Source organism: Pteronotus mesoamericanus, unplaced genomic scaffold (genome assembly GCF_021234165.1).
Source record: "Pteronotus mesoamericanus isolate MK-2021 breed Mesoamerican mustached bat unplaced genomic scaffold, CSHL_Meso_final contig_1, whole genome shotgun sequence".
In the NCBI taxonomy this organism is placed as follows: domain Eukaryota; kingdom Metazoa; phylum Chordata; class Mammalia; order Chiroptera; family Mormoopidae; genus Pteronotus; species Pteronotus mesoamericanus.
The window spans coordinates 1,904,336-1,930,738 of NW_026554998.1; the positions used below are offsets into that span (position 1 = coordinate 1,904,336).

Genomic DNA, 26,403 nt, shown 5'->3' on the forward strand with positions numbered 1-26,403 from the left:
GAGCAGGCTCAGGATCACAGCCCTCGGGCAGGCCGGGCGGGTGTGACTTGATGTCAGGGGTTAGGCACCTGAGGCGGAAGAGAGAGGGACTCAGCTGCGCGCAGGAGAGGGCCACGTCCTTAATCAAAGCAGGGAACTCAAAAGTGAGGAGCAGGGTCTTAACGGAGAGAAGACGGAAAAAGGATGAATCAGTTCGTTTTCTGTTGGACCTCGCGGTGGAGACTTCCAATAAGTAGCTGGAAGTATGGACCTGGCACTCGGGAACCAGCGCTGACCTAGGTGCTCCCAAAGGCTGTGCTAATTTATGCTCGGATCCGAGATGAATCGTGACAGCAATGGCTCGGCCCTTTCCTGGACTCAGGTGTAATATCCTCCGCTTCTTGTAACACAGTTTGTGAGAGCACCGCTGGCGCCAGCGTGGCCGAGGAACGAGCGCCGCAGTCGTGGCGGAGAAGCGCACGAGGGAGATTTTCCCGAATTCGTGTCGGTTTGGGGAGACCCAGGAGGCCCGCGATCGGCGTGCACCCGCGCGGGCCAGACCCCAGCGCAGTCTCAGGGGTTATCGCCCGTCTGCCCTAGGGCCCCGCGGCCGCCGCCGGCCGCTCGGGGAAAGGGCTTCACCCGGCCTCTGCCCGCCAATCAGCGCGCTCCTCCCGCCGCGCCCCGGCGCTCCAGTGACGCGCGCGCCAGCCTGAGCCCGCGGCGCTTTGGCGACGTCCCCTCCCGCGCTCTCCTGGCCCGTTAAGTGCGCGCCGCGCCTCTTGTGCGACGGCCCCTGGGCGGTGGCGCGTGCGGACGCAGCCTTGGCGCGCCCCCTGGCGGCCCGGCGGGGCGCTGCGGACGCGGCGCTGACCCGGAGGCGGCGGCGGCGGTGCCCGGATGGAGGCACGTCATTGTCCCCCGCCGGGCGGCTGGGCTGTGTGCGGCGGCGGCGGCGGCGGCGGCCGAGGGGGATGGAGCGAGCGCCGAGCCGGGTCAGGTAAGCTCCCGCCTCCTTCCCGCCCGCTGCTGGCCGGCGTGGGGCCCGCAGAGCGCTCCGCTCGCCTCGGCCACAGCTGGCCCGGCCGGCCCTCTGCCGGCGCGGCCCGCCGGGGGCTGGCGCGGCCCCTCGCCCGCCGTGTCCTCCGCCGCCGCGGGCCGCCCGGGACCCCGCCGTACCGGTGGCAGCGCCGCCCCCCGCCGGCCGAGCCAGGCCGCTGGGGAGGGGGCGGCGGCCGCGACTGCGGGGTGCCCCGAGATCCGGGCTGCGCCGGGAGGCCGGACCCCCTGGTTGCCATGGACACTGCCCTCCCACCCCCACCCGGCCCCAGTCCGCCCCCTCGGCCCGGGGGCCGGGCCCGGCGGGCGGCTCCGGGGCAGCCTGGCCGGCACGGGGCTGCCCGGGGTGGGCGTGTGCCGGCCGCGGCGCCCGGCGTCCCCTGGCCGCCCGCCGCCCCCCGCGTGGCTGCCGCCTCCCGCCCCCGAGCGCCCCTCGGAGCCCGGGACTCGCCTCCCCGCCCCCATTCCACCCAAAAAGAGAGAAACTTTCCCACCCGGTAACCCCTCGGCTGGCCGCCGGCCGCACCGGTCCGCCCTCGCGGGGCCGTCCACCTGGCTCCTCCGCCGGGCGTCCGAGTCCCTCACGCCGGCCGCCGCGCGGAGCGGGCACCTCGGGAGAGGAGGGGCCGGCGGCCCGCGGCGCGTCCCCCAAAGCGTGTGTGTCCCTGGGTCGTGTTCTTTATCTTCGGGACGGGAAGAGCCCGCTTACCTGGAGGGGGTCGGGGAGGAGGAGATCAGTTTCAGATGTTTGCGATGACGACTCGACGGGACCGAAGTTTTACACTGTAGGACTTTAACCTCGTTATAATGAATGCAGTCGAGATTACTTTTGTTGAATAGCGCTTTTATATTCAGGAAGGCCTTAGGGCTTGCTTGTTTGTGGGAAAACACGTTGGTTATTTTAAAGTGAATACAGTAAAATAACAGTAAAACTCGTTCAAAAACTAGTTAACGCCTCTTTTTCAAGATAACAGCAGTGCTGTAGGCTCTCATACATTTTTGTGGCGGCTCAGATTTTTTTAAGAGTTGTAAATTTGAAACAATTCTACTCGACTGTATTCTTCATTCAAAGTGCATTAGGGGATAGGACTGATCAGTTTCACTTATTTGTTTTTATTTAAGGTCAGTTTCACTTTCTTTTCTATGTCATTGAATCGAGTCTACACTGTTCTGTAAAGGTTTAGGGCTTAGTTGTTTTGTTGTCTTAAAAATAACTAAAGTCAAGGTTGTGTCTTCCCTAAAGCTTGTCCAAGAAGGTGGATTACATTGTTTAGGAAGAAGCAGAGAGTAACAGTTTCTTTTTACACGCGCTGGTACTACCTCAATGTGTGTGGAGTGCCCCAGTGTTTAAATAGCACATACTTACGAAAAATAAAAAAAGAAAAATGCATTCTGGCATTTGGAAGGAGTACTAAGGGGGAAGGAGCATGTAAGAGACTGAGAGTTTTAAGACTTTTGAGTAACAGCAAAGGAAATGCTGGTGAAGTCAGTTTGCCTCCTTCCTCCACACACGTGCAGCCTGATTCATGTAGTACTTGGTTTTTTTCCAAACATGCTTTTGTAACTTTTTGTACATCACCAGAACATGTTGAGAGAAACGTTAACTCTTCGCTGCAGTAGATGACAGTGATGAGATTTGTGACACTGATGTTGCGAACTGGGAGTCCAGGGGATGCAGCCCAGCCTCTGCACCGCATTGCTTGGCTCCTAGAAGGGTTTTATCTCTGTAGCAGATGGAATTCCGTTTGATGCCTCATGGTTTCAGGGTAAGAATTCATTGGCGGAAGGTACACATGAAGACAAATGGATGGTTTTGGTTTGTCTTACCAAAATCAAAATGTTGTATAGTCATCGATGACTAAGTTGTATGCATTCCTTAATTTTTTTTTTTATATCAGTGCCCCTCCCTCTCCTCAAAACAGGCAGTTGAGCCAGTAAAATGGTTTTATTTGGTCATTTGTTAATGATTGTCCTGAAGGGGTGTGTATACAGGGAAAATCAAGATTTGTGGGTTTTTGGGGGGGGGAGGGGACTACTTAACATAATCATAAATAAGGCTAAATTAACCTTTCCTTATTACTGTTTTGGCCTTCATCGTTTTCCTCCTCCTTCCCTTCCTCCTCCTTCCCTTCCTCCTCCTCTTGTATTTTCTTACTCTCGTCTCCACACTGCTTTGTAATTTCTTTGGACTCTTTGATGAGGAGAGGGTAAGTTTTATTTGGATAATATGGCTCAAATTTTCTTCCTGAATAAAGGTCCAATATTTTAGATTGACTTAAAATTTCAGTTCAGTTTTTACTTTATTAAGATCTAAGTAACCTCTACGCTTCTGTTTGTATATAAGATTCCAAAAGATTTCTTAAAATTATACTATTTGGGGGGAGGTAATCGTGCCTTAATTGAAAATTGTAATAAAATTTTGAGGCTTTAAAAAAAAACCTTACTGTGAGTAGAAAGCGCATTGTAACATTTGTTGAGGTGGCATGTCCGTGAGTATTTACTGTCCTTTTACTGTATTGAATATTTTTAAAATAAGTTTTAAAGGCTATTTCTACTTCAGAATTTTTTAAGCCTTAAGTGAGATACTGTGTATAAGCCGCTCAGTACAAACTGATGCTAAAGCAAACGCTGGTCCCTTCCTGCCTCCCGAATTCATTCACTTGTTCAGCACGTGTATGGGGAGCTTTCCGTGTGCCCAGTCAGGGGCACAGAGGGATGTGACGGAAGGCAGCCCGTGACCCCGCTGCACAGTGGTTGTGCAGCGCTGCCCTATAAATCAGCACAGGGTGCTGAGGAGCCTCGGTGGGGGGGTGGGGGCCGGTTGTAACCCAGTCTTGGGGGAGGAGGTTGTCAAGGAAAGTGTCCCAGGGGAAATGGATTGTAAACTGAGCACTGGAAGTGTTCACAGGCTGGAGGTGGAAGGATGGAGGAGAGTTAGGTAAAGGGGAACCGCACGTGCAGAGCCCAGAGGGAGCAGGTGGGCGTGGACCATGAGGGGCGTTTGCAGAGGTTCCTAGGTCAGTGCCCAGGCGAGGAGGATGCTGTGCTGGGGGCGGCCGGAGCGCACCCGAGAGGTTCTCTGCAGAGCAGCGGCATTCCAGGTTTGGTTGCTACCAGACAATTTTGGAAACATTCTTAAAAGTAGTCTGTTGATCAGGTTGGTATATTCAGAAGGAACTCCAGCTGGAAAGGTTAGACCGGGTTCCTAGTCCCAGGTGTTAACTAGTTTGGGTCACAATTGGTGCATTTTATAGACTGTGTGGATTCTGTCCAATCTCTCATAGGTCCGTTACAAAATTTAAATAAGTTAATGTGTGTTCAGTGTTTAACACAGTGCCCAGCACATAGAAGATGTTCAATTAGTGGTAGCCCTAAGATTTTAAGATAGGTCTCTGAAAATTATAATTAAGTACTTTTATAAAATGCATTTGTGTTCAAGTTTGCTGTCAGTAGAGTCTTACAGGATTCATTTAATAAAAAGTCATATATACCAAATAAATGAGTCTCTTCAGAAAAAATATGCTTCAAAGGTGAGACTTCCTATACTTAAAAAACTGCAAAGTATTTTCAAACAATGTATTTTGGACTTTATGCTCAAAATTAAAGCTAGATTTTCTGTTTATGTAGTTGAGACCTCCCCCTGAGGAATTATATATGGACTGAAAATTGAGTCGCATGTGTTAGTGCTTTTCACAATCTAGTTTTAAGCAATAGAGAGAAAAATAATGAGTATTTGGCAAATGTATAACATTGGAAATTGAGGTACCTGATTATAAATTGAAATATCAGAAATTTAAGATGCACAGAATAGAATGACAAGATATCATCAAATATTTCATTGGAGGTTTTATAATTAAAAATTGTTGATATATTCAGAATAGCACAATATTAAATGTCCCAAGGAAATGACTACAAAGTGAATAAATACTGTTGCTTTTCTATTTGTATGATTTGAAAATAATTAAAAATGGCTCGAATAACTTTCCGAGATCTGATGGTAGAATAAGTAAATTGCTTTTCTAATCTTATGAAACAAATGTATGTTGTTTGTCTTTTGCAGAGTTGAACAATGACCATAGTTGACAAAGCTTCTGAATCCTCAGACCCGTCAGCCTATCAGAACCAGCCTGGCAGTTCGGAGGCAGTCTCACCTGGAGACATGGATGCGGGGTCTGCCAGCTGGGCTGCTGTGTCTTCACTAAATGATGTTTCGAATCACACACTTTCTTTAGGACCAGTACCTGGTGCTGTAGTGTATTCAAGTTCATCTGTACCTGATAAATCAAAACCATCACCACAAAAGGATCAAGGTACTTTTTAAAAGACAGGAACACTCCAAGAAACTCCTGTGTAAATGCTGTCAGTGGGTTGGTACTTTGAGAGGATGGCTTATTCTGCAAGATGTAGTGCTGCCTGGGAGGCCAGCAGAGCTCGGGGTTGCATTGTGACGGCCTTCGTTTTTCTCTGCTGCCTATTCATGATTAGCATAGGTATCATAACAAGGTAGATTAGTTTTAGTTACTTTATTTGTAGTTTCTTTTATTTCAAATTTTTTGAAGGATAAACTTTATCTTGGTGAGAATTGAGGTGAAATGGGCAGGCATTTTATTAACCTGTCAATTAACTATAGTTTCATAAGTGGATGTAAAGATGTTTTTAAAAATAGTTTAGTTTTGGGGGGTTTTTTTGGCTAGTTAAACTCATCTGTAGGAATAAAACTCTTTGAAAAAGAGCAGATAATGTAAATGTTTTATTGGTTGAAACTCACCCAGATGAATAAGACATTGACACTTTAGTTGGTACTTTCCTAAGACATTTGGATTTGGAAGCTTTGAAATGCAAAGAAAATAGGTTCGCTCCTACTTAGAACGTTGTTCAAGTTAGAATAACTTGGCCCTTACTGTTTTGAAGCCTCTTAGTAAATGTGCTATTGTGACATGAGGGTGAGGGGCGAGATCTGAGGAAGGTGTTTTGGGTGAGGGAGGGGGGAGTTTATATCGAAAAACAAGCAGTTGCATTGACCTTAACACATAGAGGCTTTAAGACCTTCACCAACGAGACTCCTCCAGGACGGCGCTTCTCCGACGGCTGCTGCCGGGCAGCTCCCTCGCTTAGGACTTGGCTGCCTCACCTCGCCGCGCTCAGGGGCCTTTGTTCTACTCTCACAGCCTCATTTCTCTTCTCCTGGCTTTGCTCTCCACCCCTCACCGAGCGGAAGCCTGTCTTTGCGTCCTTACTCATTAACCACTCTGTTAAAATGGAGACCCGTCTCTTGGGCATCTCAATCCTCCGCAGCACCAAGGAACTGGCAAACTTTTGAAAAAGTAGTCTGGCTATAGGTGATTATGAGCTAGCCTAAATAAGTTGTTTTTTGAGCTTCACCTGAGTTTTATGAAAGTATTGCCATCAACAATCTGTTTCTAGGTCTTAAAAATAGATAGAAATCTTTTTGAGACTACGTCTAGCATACACACAAGTGTGCGTCCCGGGGCCCAGCAGCCCGAGTTCACAGCCTGTGGCCTTACTGGTAACACGGGGACCACGCCACTCCCAACTCCGGTAGACAGTGGGGCTCGGCGGGGGGGGGGGGGGGGGGGGCGAGACGGCGCCAGCGGAACTGAACCTCCGCGCCCAGAGCAAATGTCGCCCAGAATCAGCTCACCTGCACTCTCTATTGGTGGTGGTATTTATTTTTTACATTTTTCATTGTGAAAAAGTTTATAGGTATAAAAGGGAGAGTGATTATAATGAATTCTCATGGACCCATCAGTCAACTTGGCCATTTATCAACTCATGGCCAATTGTATCTCCACCCACTTACTCCTTCCCCCTCTTCCCATCATTTTAAAGAAAATCTAATACTTCATATTTTATCTATAAATGTGTTACTGCGTAGATCTAAATTCTTTCTAAAAATTAAAACATCTTTATATTTAAAATCCAGGCAATGTTAAAATTTCTCTGGTTGTCATATAATTTTTTTAACAGCTGGCTGTTGAACACCCAAATGAGGTTTACACTTTGCATTTTGTGGATGTTTTTAAAGTTTCTTTTAATTTGTAAACCCTCCCCCCATTGTCCTCGCAATTTATTGAAGGAGCCAAATCATTTGGTTTCCCACATTTTGTCTTAAATTTTTACATACTGATTTTTTTGGAAAGGGAGAAGAGAGAGAAACACATTGATTCGCTGTTTCACCCATTTATGCGTGGGTCCCTTCCTGTGCGCGCCCTGACGGGTGTGAACCCACGGCCTTGGCCTGTTAGGGTGTTCTGACCAGCTGAGCTAGGGCTGGAGCTGCCCATGTTCTGAGTCCTGTCTGTATTTTTTTTTCCTTTCTTAAAAAAATTATTGATTTGCTTTTTTTGTTGTTTGGGGGGTTTTTTTTTGGTGTCTTTTTTTTCCATTTTTATTTATTTGTTTTTTTTGTTTTTGAGTTGTGTCTTTAAAAGTTTTCCTTTCCCTTCTGTATTTCTGGTTGGCTGGTAGTAAGACTTAGAATCTTGCTCAGATTCAAGTTTGGTGTATTGCTATTTATTTAGCTTAAAAATGCATACAAAGCTTTGTTTTGAAATGTTTATTCTTTATTTTTCTAGCCCTAGGTGATGGCATTGCTCCTCCACAAAAAGTTCTTTTCCCATCTGAGAAGATTTGTCTTAAGTGGCAGCAAACGCATAGAGTTGGAGCGGGGCTCCAGAATTTGGGCAATACCTGTTTTGCCAACGCAGCATTGCAGTGCTTAACTTACACGCCACCCCTCGCCAATTACATGCTGTCACACGAACACTCCAAGACATGTAAGTGTTCTGTGTTATGTTACATGTGCAGTGTTGTGGTACACGAACCTACTTTCATTTTTTTTCTCTGAAATGAAAGTGAGGAATTAAGCCAAGAATTCTATGATCACTAAGAAGTTGGTTTATTCTTTTAGAAACCATACAGGAAGACTCTTTTAAGATTTGTATTCAGAATGTATATGGAGAATTTTGTCCCTGATTTGACCTGTGAAGTTGTTTAAAGAGAAGCATTTTACCAGCATTTGGCATTTCTGAACCCTCTGCTGGGCTTTCCGTGCTTGCTAAAGAATGCGACGTAAATGTCTGCCCCTAGCAGTTTGGGACAAGCGGGATTGAAAGTCCTGCCTCTCCTGGCATCTGTCCTTCGTTGTAAGGCTTGTTCCTTTACAGGCTTATAAGCCTTAGTGGAATGGTAATGGGGAAAAAATACAATGAAGATTAAATAGAAATAAATACACAGAGAATGTGCTTTAAAGAAAAGCCTCAGCGGAGAGGCCCTCGCAGCCCTGTCCCCGGCCTCTGGCAGGTAACGCAGGACTTTCCCGCCAGCAAGTGAGAGCTCAGTTTGGAACCAAAGGGCAGGAAATCAGTTCAAACATATTATGATATCATGGTCCGTAATTAGGTGAAAGCCAACTCAGTGTCTGACTAGTGAAATTCAGAATATAGAACATACCCGTTTTTTCAGGTTTTGACCTTATACTCATATTGTAAATATCCTTCATCCTTTGTCAATGAAATCTCCCTGTTCTTTGATCTACATTAAGCCTTAGATTTGCATATGCATGTTCAGGTGGCTATTCATTAATTATCAGGGTGAAAAAAAGCCCCTTGGTTTCTTTTTGAATAGTTCTTTACAAAATGGAGAATTTAAACTGGTTCTTTTAAAACTGTTTTTCCCCCCAAAGAGCAAAAAAATGCTTATAAAGAATTTGGAAAGTACAGAAAAATTTAAAGAAACCAAAGGAAAATCACCAAGAGTCTCACCACCTAGAGTTGTTTGTTATGCCAGAAGGTTTTAAGTTACAGAACGAACGTTTCTTTTGCCCGCATTTTCTGCCTTCCTAAGGCCATAATTCATCCCCCACAGACAGCTTCCCTGTCACCTTCGTGCTTAGTGAGAGTAGGGTGCGCAGGGGAACCCAGCCCTGACAGCGGGGCAGCAGGAGGGAGGACGAGGCCAAAACGCAGACGCTTCCGGTGTTCAGAATTAGGTGCCTGTCTTTTAGACCGTTGGCAGTTTTCTCTGTTGTCTTTATTTTTCCAGCTTTATTGAGTTATAATTGATATACAGTAAAGTGTACGTATTTAAAATAGACAATTTGGTGCCTTTTGACATTTGTACACACCCATGAAACCATCACAGTTAAGATGATGAACCTATTCGTCGCCCCCAAAATTTCCCAGGGCTCCTTCGAAGTTCCTCCCTTCCACCCTTTCCTTCTCCTCATCTGCTCCGCCCAGGCAACCATTGATAGGCGTCCTGTCTACTCTATAGGTGGTATTTTCTAGAATGTCATATAAGTGGAATTAAATACTGTTTAGGTTCTCATATTGCCTGGCTTCTTTAACTCAGCAGAATTACTTCAACGTTATTTCATGTTGTTGCATGTATCAATAGTTAATCTTTATTGCTGAGTAGTATTCCGTAATAGGGAGGTACCACAATTTGTTTCTGCATTCACCTATATTGATGGACATTTGGGTTGTTTCTCATTTTGAGCCATCACAAATTAACCTGCTGTGAACATTTGTAAACAAGTCTTCATAAGGACGTGTTTTCATTTCTCTTGGGTAAATATCCAGGAGTGCAATGGCTTGGTCCTAAGGTATATGTGTGTGCTTAACTTTAAGATACTTTCAAACTGTTTCCCAAAGGGACTGTGGTATTTTACATTCCCACCAGCAGTGATTGAAAGTCTCATTTGCTCTGTATCTGCATAATACTAGGTGCGGTCAGTCTTTCCAATTTTTGCCAGGTATGGCAAAATTTTAACAGGCATGCTGTTCTGTGATGCCTGACTGCAGCGCTGAGTTTGCACTCCCCCAATGGGTAGTGTTGAACACCTCTCCACGTGTGTGCTGGGTGTCGTATATATTTGCTTTGCTGAAGCGCCTGTTCATATCTTTTGCCTGATTTAAAATTGGGTCATTTTCTAATTGTTGAGTTTCAAGGGTCTTTATATTATCTGGATGGAAGTCCTTTATCAGATATGTACTGTAATTTGCGAATATTATCTCCTAGACTGGGGAAAATACTCTTTTGGCACTGCCTTTTAAAGAGCATGTTTTTAGTTTTGAAGAATTACACTTCACGATTTTTTTCTCATGATCAGATGTGCTTTAGGTACTGTATTAAGGAATCTGCCAAACTGGAGGTCACAAAGGTATTCTCTATATTTTCTTCTGGAAGTTTTATGGTTTTACCTTTTCTATTTAGGTCACTTACCCATTTTGCGTTAATTTTTGGTTATGGTGTGAAAAATGGATTGAACTTCATATTTTTCAATATGGATGTCCAGTTGTTCCAACACTATTTGTTCAAAAGCCAGTCCTTTCTCTATTGAATTGTTTTTTTTACCTTTGTCAAAAATCACTTAGCCATACACATATGGCTCTATTTCGGGACTCTTTATTCTGTTACATTGATCCACTGTTTATCTTGACACTGTAGCACAGTGTCTTGATTACTAATATTTAAATTTTGAAATCAGACAAGTCCTTCAACGTTGCTCTTATTTTTCAAAGTTGTTTTGGCCATTCTTGGTCCTTCACATTTCCAAATGAATTTTGGAATTAACTTGTCAATTCCTACAAAGAAGTTTTTTGGACTTTTGATTGTAGTTGTGTTGAATTTGTAGATCAATTGGAATAAATTGACATCTAAACAATATTGCCTTCTGACCCACAAACAAGGGATGCCTTGCCATTTATTTAGGTGATCTTTATTTTTTTCTTAGCTATGTTGTGTACTTTTCAGTGTATAAATATAATGTGCGTGTTTTAAATTAGACTTATTCCAAAGTATTTCATTTTTTGAAAGTTACTATAAAATGGTAGTATTTTTGAATTTCAGTTTCTGATTCTTCTTGTTTATTGCTAGAATATAGAAATGAAATTGATTTTTGGATATTGATCTTCTATCCTGCAGCCTTGCTAAAACTCATTTATTGATTCCAGTAGTGTTTTTTTTTTTTAAAAAGGATTCTTTAATATTTTATATAGACAGTCATGTGGTCTGTGAATAAGGAAAATTGCACGTCTTCGTTTCTAGTCTGCATGCTCGCTCGCTCTCGCTGCGGCCGCTGGCCAGGGCCTCGGTGCTAATGGATATGGTGAGAGGAGACATCCTTGTCTCTTTCTGGGCCTTCGGGGAGAGGCACGTAGTCGCTCACCTTTAAGTGTGGTGTTAGCTGCTGTTTTTCTGTAGATACCCTTTACCATGTTCACATTTACCTGAATGTTGAACCCACTTGTATTCCTGTGACGAGTCCTACTTGGTCATGGTGCATTATCTTCTTCATGCATCGTTGGATTTGCTAAACATTTTTAGATTTTATGGGAACAAGGTATGTTAGTCTATAGTTTCTTTCCCTATCGTGCTTTCATCTGGTTTTGGCATGAGGCTAACGGTGGCATCGTTGAGTGCGCTTGGTTCTCTTCCGTTTCCTGTAGAACTGCTATTAGCTCTTCCTTAAATATTTGGTAAGTTTCATCAGTGCGGCCATCTGGCTCCTGGAGTTTTTTCCTCTGGGTAGATTTTAAACTACATATTTAATTTCCATCACAGATACAGGCTTTTTCAGGTTATCCTTTTTTTTCAGGTCATTTGACTTGAGATTTTTCATCTTTCCAATTTAAGTGTTTAATGCTAGAAATTTCCCTTTAGGTGCTACTTTAGTTTGCATTCCAAATATTTTGATATGTCATGCATTAATTTTTATTCAGTTCGGAGTATTTTGTAATTGTTCTTGTGATTATTTAGAGGTGTGTTGTTTAGTTGCCAGATGGTTGGAGATTTTCCAGAAATTGTCCTGTTATTGACTTCTAGTTTAATTCCATTATGGGTAGAGAAGGGTTTTTTTTTATTGTTTGAATCCTTTTAAACTTGAGACTTGTTTGATGCACCAGAACGTGGTCTGGCTTGCTAAACGTCCCATGTGAGTGTAATAGGATGTGCATTCTGTTAACGTTTGTGGGGGTCCCGCCGAGTGCCGGTTGTGTTCAGATCGCTGCCGCTGTCTGTCGCAGTGGTGGTCCCCTCCTCGGCTCTCTCCTGCCTGCTTGGCCTCCCAGATGTGGAGAGGGATGTTGAAATACGATACATCGGTGAAGCTGCCTGTTCCTCCTTTCTGTTCTATCAGTTTGGCTTCATTTATTTTGAAGCTCTGCCATTTAAGATTATTATGACCTCTTGATGAACTGACTTGTTTGTAATTTATGAAATGACTCTCTTTATCCCAAATAATATGCTTGGTCTGCAGTCTGCTTTGAGATAAATAGAGCTTAAGATTAATGTTAGCATGGTCTATCTTTTTCTGTCTTTTAGCTTTAACCTATCTGTGTCTATATTTAAAGTGGATTTCTTATAAGTAGCCTGTAGGTTGGTGGTGTTTTTTAATCCAGTTTTAGGGTTTTTGCCTTTTATTTGGGGATGTACATCATTTTTATTTAATGAGATTATTGACTCGATTGGGTTTCAATGTACCAGCTCGCTATTTGTTTTCTATCTTTCCCATTTATTCTTTTTCATGTAGTTTCCACATGTATCCTCTCCATCTGAGGCTTGCCTTTCAAACCCTTAACAGGGTCTTTCACAAAAGTTCCTAATTTTAGTAAAGTCCAATCTTTTCGTTTATGGATTATGCTTTTGGTATGAAGTTCAAGATCTCTTTGCCTAGCCCTGAAGATTTTCTCCCTACTTTTTTTCTTCTATAGTTTTAAAATCCATTTTAAGTTAATTTTGTATAGTGCGAGGTTTAGGTTGAGGTTAGTTTTTCTGTCTCTGGACGTCCATGTGTGGAAAAAGGCTCTTCCCCCTCATCGAACTGCGTTTGCACCTTCGTAAAAGGTCACTGGGCACTTCCGTGCGGCCCGTGTCTGGGCTGCAGGGGCCGCCCTGCCGCAGCGCCTGTCCCCGACACGGCCTCACCGCTGGGCCCGCGCAGCCGCCGTGGCGCTGCAGAGTGGGCTCCACTCAGGCCTCTTCTTCAGCGCTGTTTTAGCTGTTCTCGTTCGTCTTTCCATATAAACTAGAATAATCTTGTCTATGTTTACAGCCTGTCTTGCGGAGGTTAGGAGTCGCGTCACACCTGTGTCAGCCTGGGGAGAGCCGCCCTCTCCGCCCGTAACGATAACTGACACGTCCAGTCCGAGCGCACGGGGGTCTCCCCATCTGTTTCCGTCTCCTTCGTGCTCTTTCATCCGTGTCGTGGAGTTTTCAGCATGTTTTGTCTTGTTTTGTTAGACTTCCACCTTATTCTTTGATTTTTTGAGGGATTATAAATAGCATTGCATTTTTAATTTTGGTGTCCATGTTTATTGCTGGTATATGAAGATAGGTTTGATTTTCTGTGTTGATCTTAAGTCCTGTGACCTTACTGAATTCACTTACTGGTTCTAGACATTACTTTTTGGTAGAGTCCTTGGATTTATTTGCATAGTCATACCATATGCAAATAGGGACATTTTTCCTTATTCCTTACTGATCTGCCTGCCTTTTATTTCCTCTTCTTGCCTACTTCAGTGGCTAGAACTACCATCACTATGTAAAATAAGAGAGCAAACATCGTTGCCTTGTTTCTGATCTTGGGAAAAACTTTCATTTTTATATTAGCTGTAGGTTTTTAGGTATATGCTCTTTATTAAGTCAAGGAAGTTCCCGTCTGTTTCTGTTTTTTTAATTCCTTTGTATTGTGAATGATTGTTGATTTTGGTCAAATGCTTTCTCTGTATCAAATTGATATGATCATGTGATATTTCTTCCTTACTCTGTTAAATAAATATGGTGGATTATATTAAGGAAATTTTTCAGTATTGTGTTGTCTTTGAGTTCCTGGAATAAACTCCCTTTGGTTATGGTGTTTAATTTTTAAAAGTATTTTGCTGAATTTTATTTGCTTATATTTTGTTAGGGATTTTTATATCTCTATTCATGAGAGAGACTGGTCTCTAATTTTCTGTTTTTGTACCATTCATAGGCATCAGGCTCATAATTAGCTTTATAAAATGAATTTGGGGTGTATTGACTCCTTATTTATTTTTTGGAAGATCTGTAGAATTGATGTAAATACTTATTTAAACATTTAGTACAGTTCATCAGTGAAATTATCTTAGCTTGGAGATTTCCTTTTCAGGAGTTTTTAAATTACAAATGCAGTTTCCTTAATAGGTATAGGGCTATTAAAATTACATATTTTATATTGAGCGAGTTGTGGCAGTTTACTTTTTTGAGGAATTGGTCCCTTTTTCTAATTTGCGACACGCATGTGTGTAAGGTTACTCGGTCCATAGCGCCCCTGCCGTCCTCTGATGTCTGCAGGGCTGGGCTGCTCCCCTGGGCCCGATCCTGATGTTGACAGTTGCCATAAATCTCCTTTTCCAGCCCTGTTGTAACTGTGTCTCCACATTTTCATGTTGTCTTTTCATTTTCATTCAGTTCAGTCTATTTTTAAATTTTCCTTGAAACTTATCTTTGATCCTTGGATTATTTAGAAATGTGTTCCTTATTCCAGGTGTTTACTGATTTTCCTGTTATCGGTCTCTCGCTGACTTCTAGCATGATTCTTTCCATTGTGTCAGCGAACACACTTTTTATGATTTCAGTTCTCTTAAATTTGTTAAGGTTTGTTTTGCGGCCCAGGAGATGGTCCATCTTGGTATATGTTCTATGAGCACTTGAAATACTGTGTATTTTGCTATAGAGCGGAGTATTCTACAAATGTTGATTAGATCCCACTGGCTGAAAGTATTGTTGAGTTCAATATCTGTGCTGATTGCCTAATTGTTCAATCAGTTGTTGACAGAAAAGATGTTAGGTTTTCCGGCTCCAGTTGTGGATTTCTCTATGTCTGTTTTCAGTTCTGTCAGGGTTAGATTCATGTCTTTCACAGCTTTCTTGAGAATGGACACATTTAGTATTGCTATGTCTTTTTGATGGATTGGTCCTTTATATAATGTTCCTTTCTCACATAGCTTTCTTTGCTCTGAAGTCTACTTTATCTGCTTTAATATAGCCATTCTTGCTTTCTTTGGATTATTGTTTTCACAACTTATCTTTTTCCATTCCTTTTCTTTCAGCCTGCTTGCATCATTACATTTGAAGTGAGTTTATTATAGACAGTATATAGTTGAGTCATGTTTTTAAATCTTCTTTCCTTTTAATTAATTAATTAATTTTTTCAACTACATTTGTGTCTGCCTTCCCCCCACCACTTTCCCTTGCCCCCTCCCTCCCTCCCACCCTCCCTCAACTCTACCCCTTTGGTTTTGTCCATGAGTCCTTGCTATATGTTCCTTGACTTTCCCCCTTCCCTTCCTTTTCCCCTGCCCCCCTCCCTCCTTCCCTCTTGTCTCTGTAAATCTTCTTTCTTAACCTGGGTCTTTTTGGCATATTTGGAACATTTACAGTTAAGATGATAATTGAAATACTAGGACTGAAGTCTGCCATTTTATATTTTGCTTTCTGTTTTTCATTTGTTTTCTTATCTCTGCCTTCCCGTGGGTTACTTGAATGATTTTAAGAATTCTAATTTTATTTATTTATAACGTTTTCTGAGTGTGTCTCTTTATGTAATCTTTTTTGTGGTTGCTTTAGGTTTGCATTATACAGGGCGAGGCAAAAGTAGGTTTGTAGTTCCAGCCCTGTTGTAACTGTGTTACATACACAGCCCTGTTAGTACTACAATAATTAATAAATAATAATACAAGACTGTATTGCATGCTCACACTGTTCTGCATGCTCACACTGTAAACCTACTTTTGCCCCTCCTTGTATATATATAACTTACCAGACTTTGCGGGTGTTGTCATTTTACTGATTCAAGGGAAGTGAAGAAACCTTACCTTCTATCTCTCTCTACTTTTTCCTAGTTATCAGGTAATTCAGTCATTTTTCTACATATAGCGACATATGTTTAGAACCACACAGTGTTGTAATTTATGTTGGCACATACTGTATTTTTCCATGTATAATGCACACCCTTGGTTTTGTGTGCATTGTGCTCAGGTTTATTATACGCGTTATGATACCCATGATATGTAATCATTATACCCATGTATAATGTGCATCCTTATTTTTCCCTCAAAAATTTGGGCAAACAGCGCATATTACACATGGCAAAATATGGTGATTTAGAAAACTCAAGAGAAAGCAAGCCTGCTTCCTCTTCCTGTAAGCGGTCTGAGGTGGCCTCTGAAAATGGTTTGCTATTCACCTGACCCAGAAAACCCCACAAAACCCTGCAAATCCAGAGGTTCAAGTCCTTGTGTCCCCTTTAAGAACGCTCGGGAAACGGCCCAGGCCGTCACGGGTGTGCGCGTCTGAAAAGGTGCCGAGCACCTGAAGGCGCCGCTGGACAGAAGCAACGTGTGCCCTTCCGTCGTCGCCGTGGAGTCGGTAGGGGTGCTCAGGCCGAACAGTGGGGCTGGAAGCAGGGGTTTGGGCCCCCCAGATTGCTGGATTTTTGCTGCGCCTGCCTAAAAATGCAGAGTAATGTTCAACGTGAGGGTTTAGATGCAGAGTCTCTGGTCATTGAGCACGTCCAGGAAAGCGAAGCCCCAGCCGCGGCACAGAGCTGAGGGCGCCCCGCTGAGCCGGTCCCGCCGGGCGGCCGCAGGCGGCTCGCGAGCCAGGAGAGGCGGCGGCGTGGAGGGCACAGCTGCCCCAGGAGACACAGAAACTTGAGGCTTGGGAGCACATTCAGCATAAAATAAAGGCTAATAAAAATAGAGACGGAAAGGAAGGCTATTGTATTTGCTTATATTTCTGATTACCATGTTTTCTTCCTTCTTAATGTTCTGTCTTCTAAAAATTATTTTCTTTTTGTATAGAGGACTTGCTTTAGTCTGTTAGGTAAGTCTGTTGGTGACAAATTCTCTTAGCTTTGCTTCACCTGAGGATGGATTGACTTCACCTTTATCCCTAGAGGACGCTGTCACTGGGCATAGGATTCCGGGTTGACAGCCCTTTTCTTCCAACACTTGAAAGTTGTGCCGCTTCCCTGGCCTCCGTGGTGCTCGACGCGAAAGCCGCTGCCATTCACACTGCTTTCCTCTGCGGGGAAGGGGGTGTTTTTCTATGTCTTCAGTTTTCAGAAGTTTAATGAAGATGTGTCTTGGCATAGATTTATTTAGTATTTCCTGTTTGGTGCTTGCTCAGGTTCTGGAATCTAGAGAAGTGTACCTTCTGCCAAATTCGGGAAATTTTCACCCTGGCTGGGGTGGCTCAGTGCATTGAGTGCCACCCTGTGAGCCGGAAGGTTTCAGTCTGAACCCCAGCCAGGGCACACGTGCGGGTTGCGGGCCAGGTCCCCAGCTGGGAGCACGTGAGAGGCAACGGATGGATGTCTCTCATCAGTGCTTCTCTCCCTGTCTTTCTCCCTCCCTTCCCCTCTCTCTACAAGTACATAACAAATTTTTTAAAAAAAGCAAATTTGGGAAATTTGCAGCCTTCATTTCTTGTGATCCTTTTTCAGCTCAGCCCTTTCCTCCCCTTCTGGGGCTCTGATGGCATGTGTGTTAGGTCTTTTTTTTGTTAGAGTTTCTCAGGTCCCTGGGGCTCTGTTCATTTTTCTCCCATTCTGTTTTCTCTCTGTTGTTCAGATTAGGCAATTCCCATTGTTCTGTCTTCATGTTTGCTGCTTCTTTCCTCTGTCATCTCTGTTTTACTGTTTAGCTCATCCACTGAGCTTCTTATTTTGATTATTTTATTTTTCATTTCTAAAATTTCTATTTGATTCTTTATATCTTCTCTCTCTTTGTTGAGCCTTTCCGTATTTTTCATTTGTTTCTAATGTGCTCATAATTACCTGTGGAGGCATTGTCATGTTGGCCGCTCCAAAACCTTTGTTTGACAGTTTTGACATCCTTGTCATCTTAGTATGGGCATCTGTTCATTGTCTTTTAAACTCAGTTTGAGAATTCTTAGTATGATGAGTGATTTTCAGTTGGAACCTGGACATGTTTGTGTTATGTTATGAAACACTGGGTCCCACTGGATGTGCTTTAGCTCTTTCCCCGATACCCCTGATACTAGGTGGAGGGTAGCCTGGATCCAGGTTCCCAGGCAACCTCCAGGGACAACAGGAGCTAGTGGCTGGGGCTCCGTGTTCCTGCGGGCAGGGGCCATGGTCCCCACTGACAGTGCCATGACTTTCTGTCACTGGGTGACGGTAGAAGTCCTGATTCTGACACTACCCCAGGGGCTTTGGAGGGATGTCTCTACTCCTGGGTGGGGGTGGAAGTCTAGGCTTCTCACTTGATCTTCCCTGACACGATAGGATGGGAGTGTGGTCATCATCCCACCTTCATGGGGATAGTTTGGGACCTTTTGAGACTTTCAAAGTTGGTCAGGCAGGCTCTGAGCAGCCGTTAGTGTGAGAAGGCGTTGCTCAGCATCAGCACTATTGGGGGGTCAGGGGATTCCTTGCTGTGGGGCCATCCTGTGCTTTGTTGGATGTTCAGCAGCTGCTGGGACCTCTACCCACTGGCTGCCAGTATCGCACTTAGTCACGAGCTAAAAATGGTTTTCATACTTTGAAAAGTTTTAAAGCCCTGGCTGGTGTGGCTCAGTGGGTTGAGCTCTGGCCTGTGAACTGAAAGGTCGCCGGGTTGATTCCTGGTCAAGGCACTTGCCTGGGTTGCAGGCCAGATCCCCAGTTGGGGGTGTGCGAGAGGCAACAGATCTATGTTTCTCTTCCTATCTCTCCCTCCCTTCTCCTCCCTCTAAAAAATAAAATTTAAAAAAATTGTTTAAAAAAAAAGCAGCAGCACTGGCAACAGAGCCCACGTATGTGGCCAGCAAAGCCCAGTGTTTACAGAGAAGTGTCCAGTCCCCAGGGTGGAGGATGGCCATTCACTGTTAGAGACACGTGGGAGAGTGAGGGGAATAATCCTGATTTTTCCAGTAGAGAGAGTAGTGAAGAACACCAGCTTTGAAATTAGAGGATGATTTGATTATTACGTGTCTGCCACTTAACAAGTTTTTGACATTGAGCAAATTTTTTACTCTGAGCTTCAGTCTTCTCGTTTGTGAAACAGAGCCAGCATACTCGTATACTTATCAGTTAGGTTTTGGAAGAATTAAATGAAAATGAAAAATGAACAGAAGTGTATGGCTCAGTGCGTAACAGGTGGCAGCTGTGACCGTTGCTTCACGTCAGGAGTGTGCCCCTTATTTATAACATCCCTTGATGTGTAAATAGAGTCATATTGTGCTAACTTGGAGGGTTATGCTCTATTGTCTTTCAGGTCATGCAGAAGGGTTTTGTATGATGTGTACAATGCAAGCACATATTACCCAGGCACTCAGCAATCCCGGGGATGTTATTAAACCGATGTTTGTCATTAATGAGATGCGGCGTAAGTATCAGCTGTAGTTGTTTATATTAATATTTATTAGCTGATTGGTCTCAGTGGCCTAACTGGTAAAAGATAATAAGCCCCTTGTATATTATAAAAACAAACATTTTATCATACATGGAGATGCCTTTAATTAATAACAAATTTTTAGTAACATTTACTACATAAACAGATTTTGAAATCTCAAAGGAAAAGATGATAATATAAAAAGACAGTATTCGGCTTAATATAAGCAAATTTAAAATTTTTTTAAAACTCAATTTGTTAATAAAATCATTGATAGATATATGATTCCTCCCCAGGTATTTGGATCTCTATGCTGAGTAATAATAACTCTTAATGTTGTCCCACTGGCTTCTTTACATTGTTTTGAATTAGTTTTAATTCAGTTAATGAATATTACACTATACACAGTGACAGTAACTGCCAAAATAAAGTTAATTAAGCTTTTAAATAAAAATTTATACTCATAGCTTAGCAAATTTGTGGATAAATTTTACCTTTTCTATTTAATTTTCAGGTGACTTTAAAATTTTTCTCTTGCATTGTAATGATACTGACAGGATGCACGAAATTTTCCTGTGCACTTTGTGTGTGTGTTTTTGCAGTAAACTTTACATCATCCTAACTAGCTGAGTTGGAATGAAAAATGCGTGCAAATTATTTTTAAAAAACCTACCTCTTAATCTGATATCTAGCTCAGTAATTACAGGGGTGGATAATTACACATTTACAAACTATAACCCTTTTGCCTAAAAAGCTGCTGAAGATGAAAGAGGTGCTACGTTGGCCCTTGGCATCATTGCCAGGCCAGAGCGGACAACCCACACGTTTGTAACATCAGTGCATCCTGACAAAATTTTAGCTGAGGGTGATTATTTTTCCTGTTTAATTACACACACACACACACACACACACTCACACACTCACACACTCTGCAGGCATGATTAATATTTTTAAACCTAGTCTTTAAGAAAATGTCCTTGCTGTGTGTTTGTGTGCATATACATCCATGGAAGTACATATACACCCCCTCGCACGTGAAATTGCCATTTTTGTAGGTCAGAACTGCTAGAATATTGGCAGTTCTACACTTAAGCTAATATATATTTGTATATATTCATATGCATAACATCCTATATATGATGTTTTATTTTTTATTTATACTTTTGATTTTCTCATGTAATTTTGTCTGGCAACTGTTTGTTCAATTAGAACTAGGACTGAAATGTTACTGAGAATATACTGTGTAGGCAGCAAGGATAGGATTTAGATAGGTTTGGACATTGATGTTTTGCATGGATTCTCCATGGGGGATTAGCACCAGATTTCAGATGTGTGCACTAATGTAACATAATGGACATTTTTGAGACAACATAGTCAAAGCTGAATTTCTTCAAGTACAATTTTATTAACTTGCCGAAGCCACGGGCAGCCTCTCTGGGCCTCCCCCCTGAGCTCTCAGAAGCTCTAGCCCCCATGGGCTCTCGTTGGTCTAAAGGGCAAGGTCCCAGCGCTTCCCCGGAAGCTCGTGTTGGTGCTGGCCCCTTGTAAGACGGCTCCAGGCGTCCTCTAACTAGCGCACTGCTACGGGTAGAGCTTCTGGGGGTCACAGCCTGAGCCTGTTATGTGATGGTAAAGCTTTGTCTTAAACTTTATAGGTATAGCCAGGCACTTCCGTTTTGGAAACCAAGAAGATGCCCATGAATTCCTTCAATACACTGTTGATGCTATGCAAAAAGCCTGCTTGAACGGCAGCAATAAGTAAGTACCGTGCGCCCGGGCGGGTCTCCCTGCGTGCCCGTCGCACTGAAATCCAGGGCTGCCTCTTAGGGCGAAGGTGCAGCGCCGTGTTTGCTTCACCTTCCGACTGTACTGCCTTTTCCTCGAGTCACGTGCATTATTATCTTGACACAGCTGTAACGTAGAACGATGTGCTCACTGTCCCAGTTTGGACTGGTGGTCACAGGGGTCGGAGGCGACCGTTGGCCTTGCCGTTCCATAGCTCCTGAGTGCCGGCACCTGTGTGCGGGCCCAGACCAGCCCCTTCTTTCTAGCTCTGCCCTGCGTTCTCTATGTTGACCTCCGGTCTCTGAAACCTGCACTTGGTCCCTGGGCCTTTCTCACTCTGCTCAGTTACAGATTCCTTCAGTTTCTTCCATAAAGTCTAAATGCAGACTCAAGCCCTGGCTGAGTAGCTCAGGTGGTTAGAATATCATCCTGATGCATTGAGGCTGCAGGTTCGTTCCCTGGTCAGGACGCATACAGGAAGCAACCAATGAATACGTAAATAAGTGAAACAACAAATTGATGTTTCTCTCATGCACATCAGTAAATAAAAAAATTAAATAAATGCGGACTCAAGAGGAAAATAGTAGAAACAATTAGCCAACAAGTCTTAACCCGCCCGCTGTTGCCAGGCACACTGGGCGAATCTCCGCTTACTTCCACCGCCGCCCATGCTGCCCTCAGCCGGGCCCCCAGCGCAGGGGCGAGGATGGACGCGGAACGGACGTGCCGTGTTCCCTGCCCTCGCCAGCCAGGCCTGACACGCGGCGTCACGGTCGTGCCCAGGGTGTCCTCCTCCTCTCGCTTCAGGGTCAAGTTCCTGCCTCGACTTAGAGCCCCTCCTCCGTCCTGTCCTGCTTCTTGTCCTGCCTCTCTGCCCTCTGTGCCCTGGTCAGGCAGGGCTGTGCCCTGGGCGCCACCCGTACTGACGTCCCCTTCTCTTGTGGCTCTCCTGCCTGAGTTCTTGTTCTTGTGTGGATGTGCGTGCTTTCACGGCCTGGCTGCAGCCTCGGTGCTTTCTGTAGAACTCTTCTCTCACGCCGCGGTCTCCTGTTTTTCAGATTAGACAGACACACCCAGGCTACCACGCTCGTTTGTCAGATATTTGGAGGATACCTACGATCTAGAGGTAAACTTTTATTTAAAAAATCGATAAAGTGATACGTGCATGGGGTTATAAAAAAGTGCAAACAGTAGAAGGGGTTAAGAATGGACAGTATGTCCTCCATCCAGCCCAGAGCTCTGTCCCCGTTCTCCAGGCCGGCCCCTGCCCCAGTGTCTAGCATCCTTCCCGCAGCTTCCTGTGCGTGGACAGCCTGGGGGAAGAGAAGCGCGCGCTCTTTCATTTCCACCCTAGCATTTCAGCACACATCGGTCTAGCACAGTCTTTCACAGTTATGTAGTATTCCGTTTATTTTAGGCCTTTATCAAATGATACTTAGGTTATTTCTAATTTTTAAAATTATCATCAAGGCCCCATGGAACACCCTTGTGCTCCTGCCTTTGTGTCCGTGTAAAGGTGTGTGCGTAGGGTGGGCTGTCAGCGTTAGAATTTCGGTGTTAAGGGTGTGTGTCTACAATGTGACTCCACCATATTGTCCTTCCGAGAGGTTGTATCAGTTCACATTCCAACCGGCAGTGTACATGGGCCAAATTCATGACTCTTGGGTTCACACTTGCAGTGGTAAAAATTTTTTTTGCCCAATCTGATAGAAAAATGTACCTTGTTTTCATTTTTTATTGTGAAATAGTATTTTTGTTCTGTCACTTTAATAGTTGCTATTGCCATAATAATTACATTTTGCTTATCCTTTGCATTTTGTTTTTATTTCAGTCAAATGTTTAAATTGCAAAGGCGTTTCAGATACTTTTGATCCATATCTTGATATAACATTGGAGATAAAGGTAAGTTGGATCATATGACAGTTAAGTTTAAAAAATCAGATATACTTTCCAATAATTTCATGTGTTTGTAGTTCATTTATAATTACGACTAGCTTGTTAGACAATAGGAATTAAAAAAATGTAATGTGCTGAGACCTTATTTACAGGTGATTATTTAAGCTTTGTAGTAGGCATCATAAAAAACTTAAAACGATCTTTTTACTACCCTTTGACATTTCACTTAATCTTGATAAAGCCAGATTCTAATGCCTATGGTAGCCAAAGCAGATGGTGATTATTATTTACAAATTGTTTTGCTTTTTGCATTTTCTACACTCATTTTTTGTTGTTCTTAAGCTTTATTTTTCTGATTCCAAATGTGATACATGTTTATGGTGAAAATGATGAGCGCTGTGCAGGGGGTGGGGGTGTGCGCGCGGTCCCGTCCCGCAGAGCACACGCTCCTGTTACGCTGAGGTCGTGTGAACTGTTCCGGAGTATGTTGTTTACTGTTCATGAAAATGGGGCTGCACCCGGAGTGTCTTCGGCCACTTGCCGCGTTCGTCTTACTCTGCTTGGGGACCCCTGCGTGTGCTGTGGCGGTGGTGTGGTGACCCAGTCAGTGCGGGGACCACGGTTTCCATGCCCAGTTCCTTGCTAGTAGATGTTCGGTTTGTTTCCATGTTCATGCTGTTTTAAATAACATTTCAGCGAGCAACCTCTTTATGTATTTTGTTCCCTTTAAGCTGCGCATTTTCTAATGGGAGGGAAACAGCGTGCTGTGTCCATGTGTAAACATGAATGTCACAATAAAAGAACACTTTCTTTTCACATAAAAACTCCCCGCTGGCCGCCTCCCTGCGGACCAGCGGCGGTGCGAGGTGAGGCGCCTTGTGCTCTCTCCCCAGGCTGCCCAGAGTGTGAACAAGGCGCTGGAGCAGTTTGTGAAGCCGGAGCAGCTGGACGGGGAGAACTCGTACAAGTGCAGCAAGTACGGCAGGCTCTGCCTGGGGGTGAACGTCCCCTTTGGCTGCGCGCGCGGCCCTCAGGAGACCCTCTCTCGCCCCGGGCCCAGGCCGCAGCCTGCATGTTGGCTCTGCAGATGGCGAGCCGGGGCCTCGCTGCTGGAGCGGGGCAGGGAGGGCAGAGGGTGCGCCGGAGGGTGGCCGCCATCTCCCAGAGCAGCTCTGGCTCTTCCTCTCTGTAGTTCTTTCCTAGCAGTGGGAGCACAATGTGCTAGAAACCTCCGATTTTGATTAGTCATTTTTCTGTGTCCCCCTGCACCCATCCCCTCTGCCCCCCCATGCCAAGAGAGCCTGTTTTCACCCCGGCTCCTGGGTTGTAGGCAGCCTTTCCTGGTCCAGCCAGGGTCCGGGTACCTGTTCTGACCACACACTCATTTGGGGAAGACAGCCTCCTCCTGTCCCAGGCACGGAGCCTGCTTTCTCTCTGGTACACCCCGGGGACCCTGCTGACTGTTGCTTTTCTTCCTTTTGTGTCTAGATAGGGCTTTGTTTCCACAGAATTATACCAGCCTGAAAATCCATTTGTTTTCCAGTTTGTTTCGAAGCAACAGAACCTTGCATTAACCTGACTTAAAAGTGTCAGTGGCCTGCGTGGCTCTGCCTCGTGTGTGAGAACATAGCGTTTTCATTGTTGGTTGAAAAGGGCTGTGTTTCTCATCTAGTGTCCTTCTGGAAACTTAATTTAGAATGTTTCAGAGAAATAATAAGGGAAAGACTAAAATACAAAAAAACCCCAAAACTTAATCATAATTCTTTGTTTCTGTTCATTTCAAGATGTAAAAAGATGGTTCCAGCTTCAAAGAGATTCACCATACACCGATCCTCCAATGTTCTTACACTTTCTCTGAAACGCTTTGCAAATTTTACTGGTGGAAAAATTGCTAAGGTATGTAGATATTAAAACCTTTTACATTGAGCCTTTCAAGGCTAAGTGTCAGTAGTTATTAAGGGTTATAAATAACCTAGGCGAACAGTTTTGTTACCTGGTTTTCTAAGTACTTCCGGCACTTGATAGTGGGGAAAAAATGTCACAGCGTTGAGCTAGTAGCATGTTCTGTGTGTTTATAACTGTGTATTTCCTTCTATGTCCTTTGGCTGGTTAGACTTTCTTATGATAGAATTGGCATCTGTGTTCCAGTTTTGGATGTCACGGTCAGTGAGGCAAGAGGGCGTACGGCGAGAATGTGTGTCGTTTGGAGTCCAAGGAGGCCTCCTTGGTACATCTTGCCACTCTTTCATCCAAGGCTGTGTTCTTGGTTGGTTGTTTTCTGATTGGTAGCTAGTATACTGAGTTTCCCCGTTTCCTTTCCACTTTCTGAAGATTAAAAGTGGTTAAATAGTCAGGAACATGCAAGAGAAAGCAGCAGTCTACTCCTGAGTTACTGAAAACAGAAGTAAGTGGTGGCTGAAGCCAGAGTCGTCGTCCTCGGCTGTCACCTTCGATGGGTTCGAGGGGTTCCCTTCACGTGGGTCGCTGTTTGTTCTGAGAGAACAAAGAACGCAGTGGGATTGCATTGACCGCACTTGGATTCAGCCCTGGCGGGGGGGTTCTGCTGCTGGAGCTTGGTTGTGGGTTCCCGATCAGGGCATGTGCAGGAGGCGGCTGATGGATGTTTCTCTTTCCCTTCCCCTCTCTCTAAAAAATCAATAAAAATATATCCTCAGATGAGGATTAAAAAAAAAAATTTCAGCTGGCCCTGACTGGGTAGCTCAGTTGGTTAGAGTGTAGCCCTAGAGTGTGACAGGTTAACCAAGGTCAGGGGTTTGATCCCCAGACAGAGCACATATAAGAATCAGCCAATGAGTGCATGGATGGGTGGAGCCGTGGCTCAGTGTCCCTCCCTCCCTCCCTCCCTCCCTCTCTTTCTCTCTCTGTCACCTCCCCACTCCCAAATCAATTAATAATTCTTTAAAATAAATACACTTATATTCAGATACGTACCGAGGTAATCATGTGGTTCAGCAAGTTAGGCTTCTGCCAGAAGATCACAGGGCAAAGAGCCCTGCAGACGCCCTGCCCCACACCGCCCCGGGGACCCCACACCGAGCACGGGGGGTGAGCTGCGCCTTCAGGAATGACGCCCCTTTTTCTTCCTCCCGTCTCTGTTTAGGATGTGAAATACCCTGAGTATCTTGATATTCGACCATACATGTCTCAACCAAACGGAGAGCCGATTATTTATGTTTTGTATGCGGTCCTGGTACACACGGGCTTTAACTGCCATGCTGGCCATTACTTCTGCTACATAAAGGTGCGCCGCGTGGGCCGTGCCGATGTCTTTCCTTACCGT

At 44.4% G+C, this 26,403-nt stretch overlaps 1 protein-coding gene across 1 annotated transcript in view; it reads left to right on the forward strand.

Annotated features, from left to right (window-relative positions):
- Window positions 1–914: 914 nt before the first annotated feature.
- Window positions 915–26,403, forward strand: part of USP42 (ubiquitin specific peptidase 42) — a 39,295-nt gene continuing 13,806 nt past the window's right edge. Inside the window, exons 1-10 of the mRNA XM_054569845.1 lie at window positions 915–979; window positions 5,099–5,348; window positions 7,635–7,835; window positions 19,305–19,415; window positions 21,077–21,179; window positions 22,265–22,332; window positions 23,038–23,108; window positions 23,996–24,078; window positions 24,887–24,998; window positions 26,224–26,364. Of these exons, the coding sequence (XP_054425820.1) occupies window positions 5,108–5,348; window positions 7,635–7,835; window positions 19,305–19,415; window positions 21,077–21,179; window positions 22,265–22,332; window positions 23,038–23,108; window positions 23,996–24,078; window positions 24,887–24,998; window positions 26,224–26,364 (1,131 nt within the window). The 5' untranslated portion in view covers window positions 915–979; window positions 5,099–5,107. The remainder of the gene's footprint in view (window positions 980–5,098; window positions 5,349–7,634; window positions 7,836–19,304; window positions 19,416–21,076; window positions 21,180–22,264; window positions 22,333–23,037; window positions 23,109–23,995; window positions 24,079–24,886; window positions 24,999–26,223; window positions 26,365–26,403) is intronic.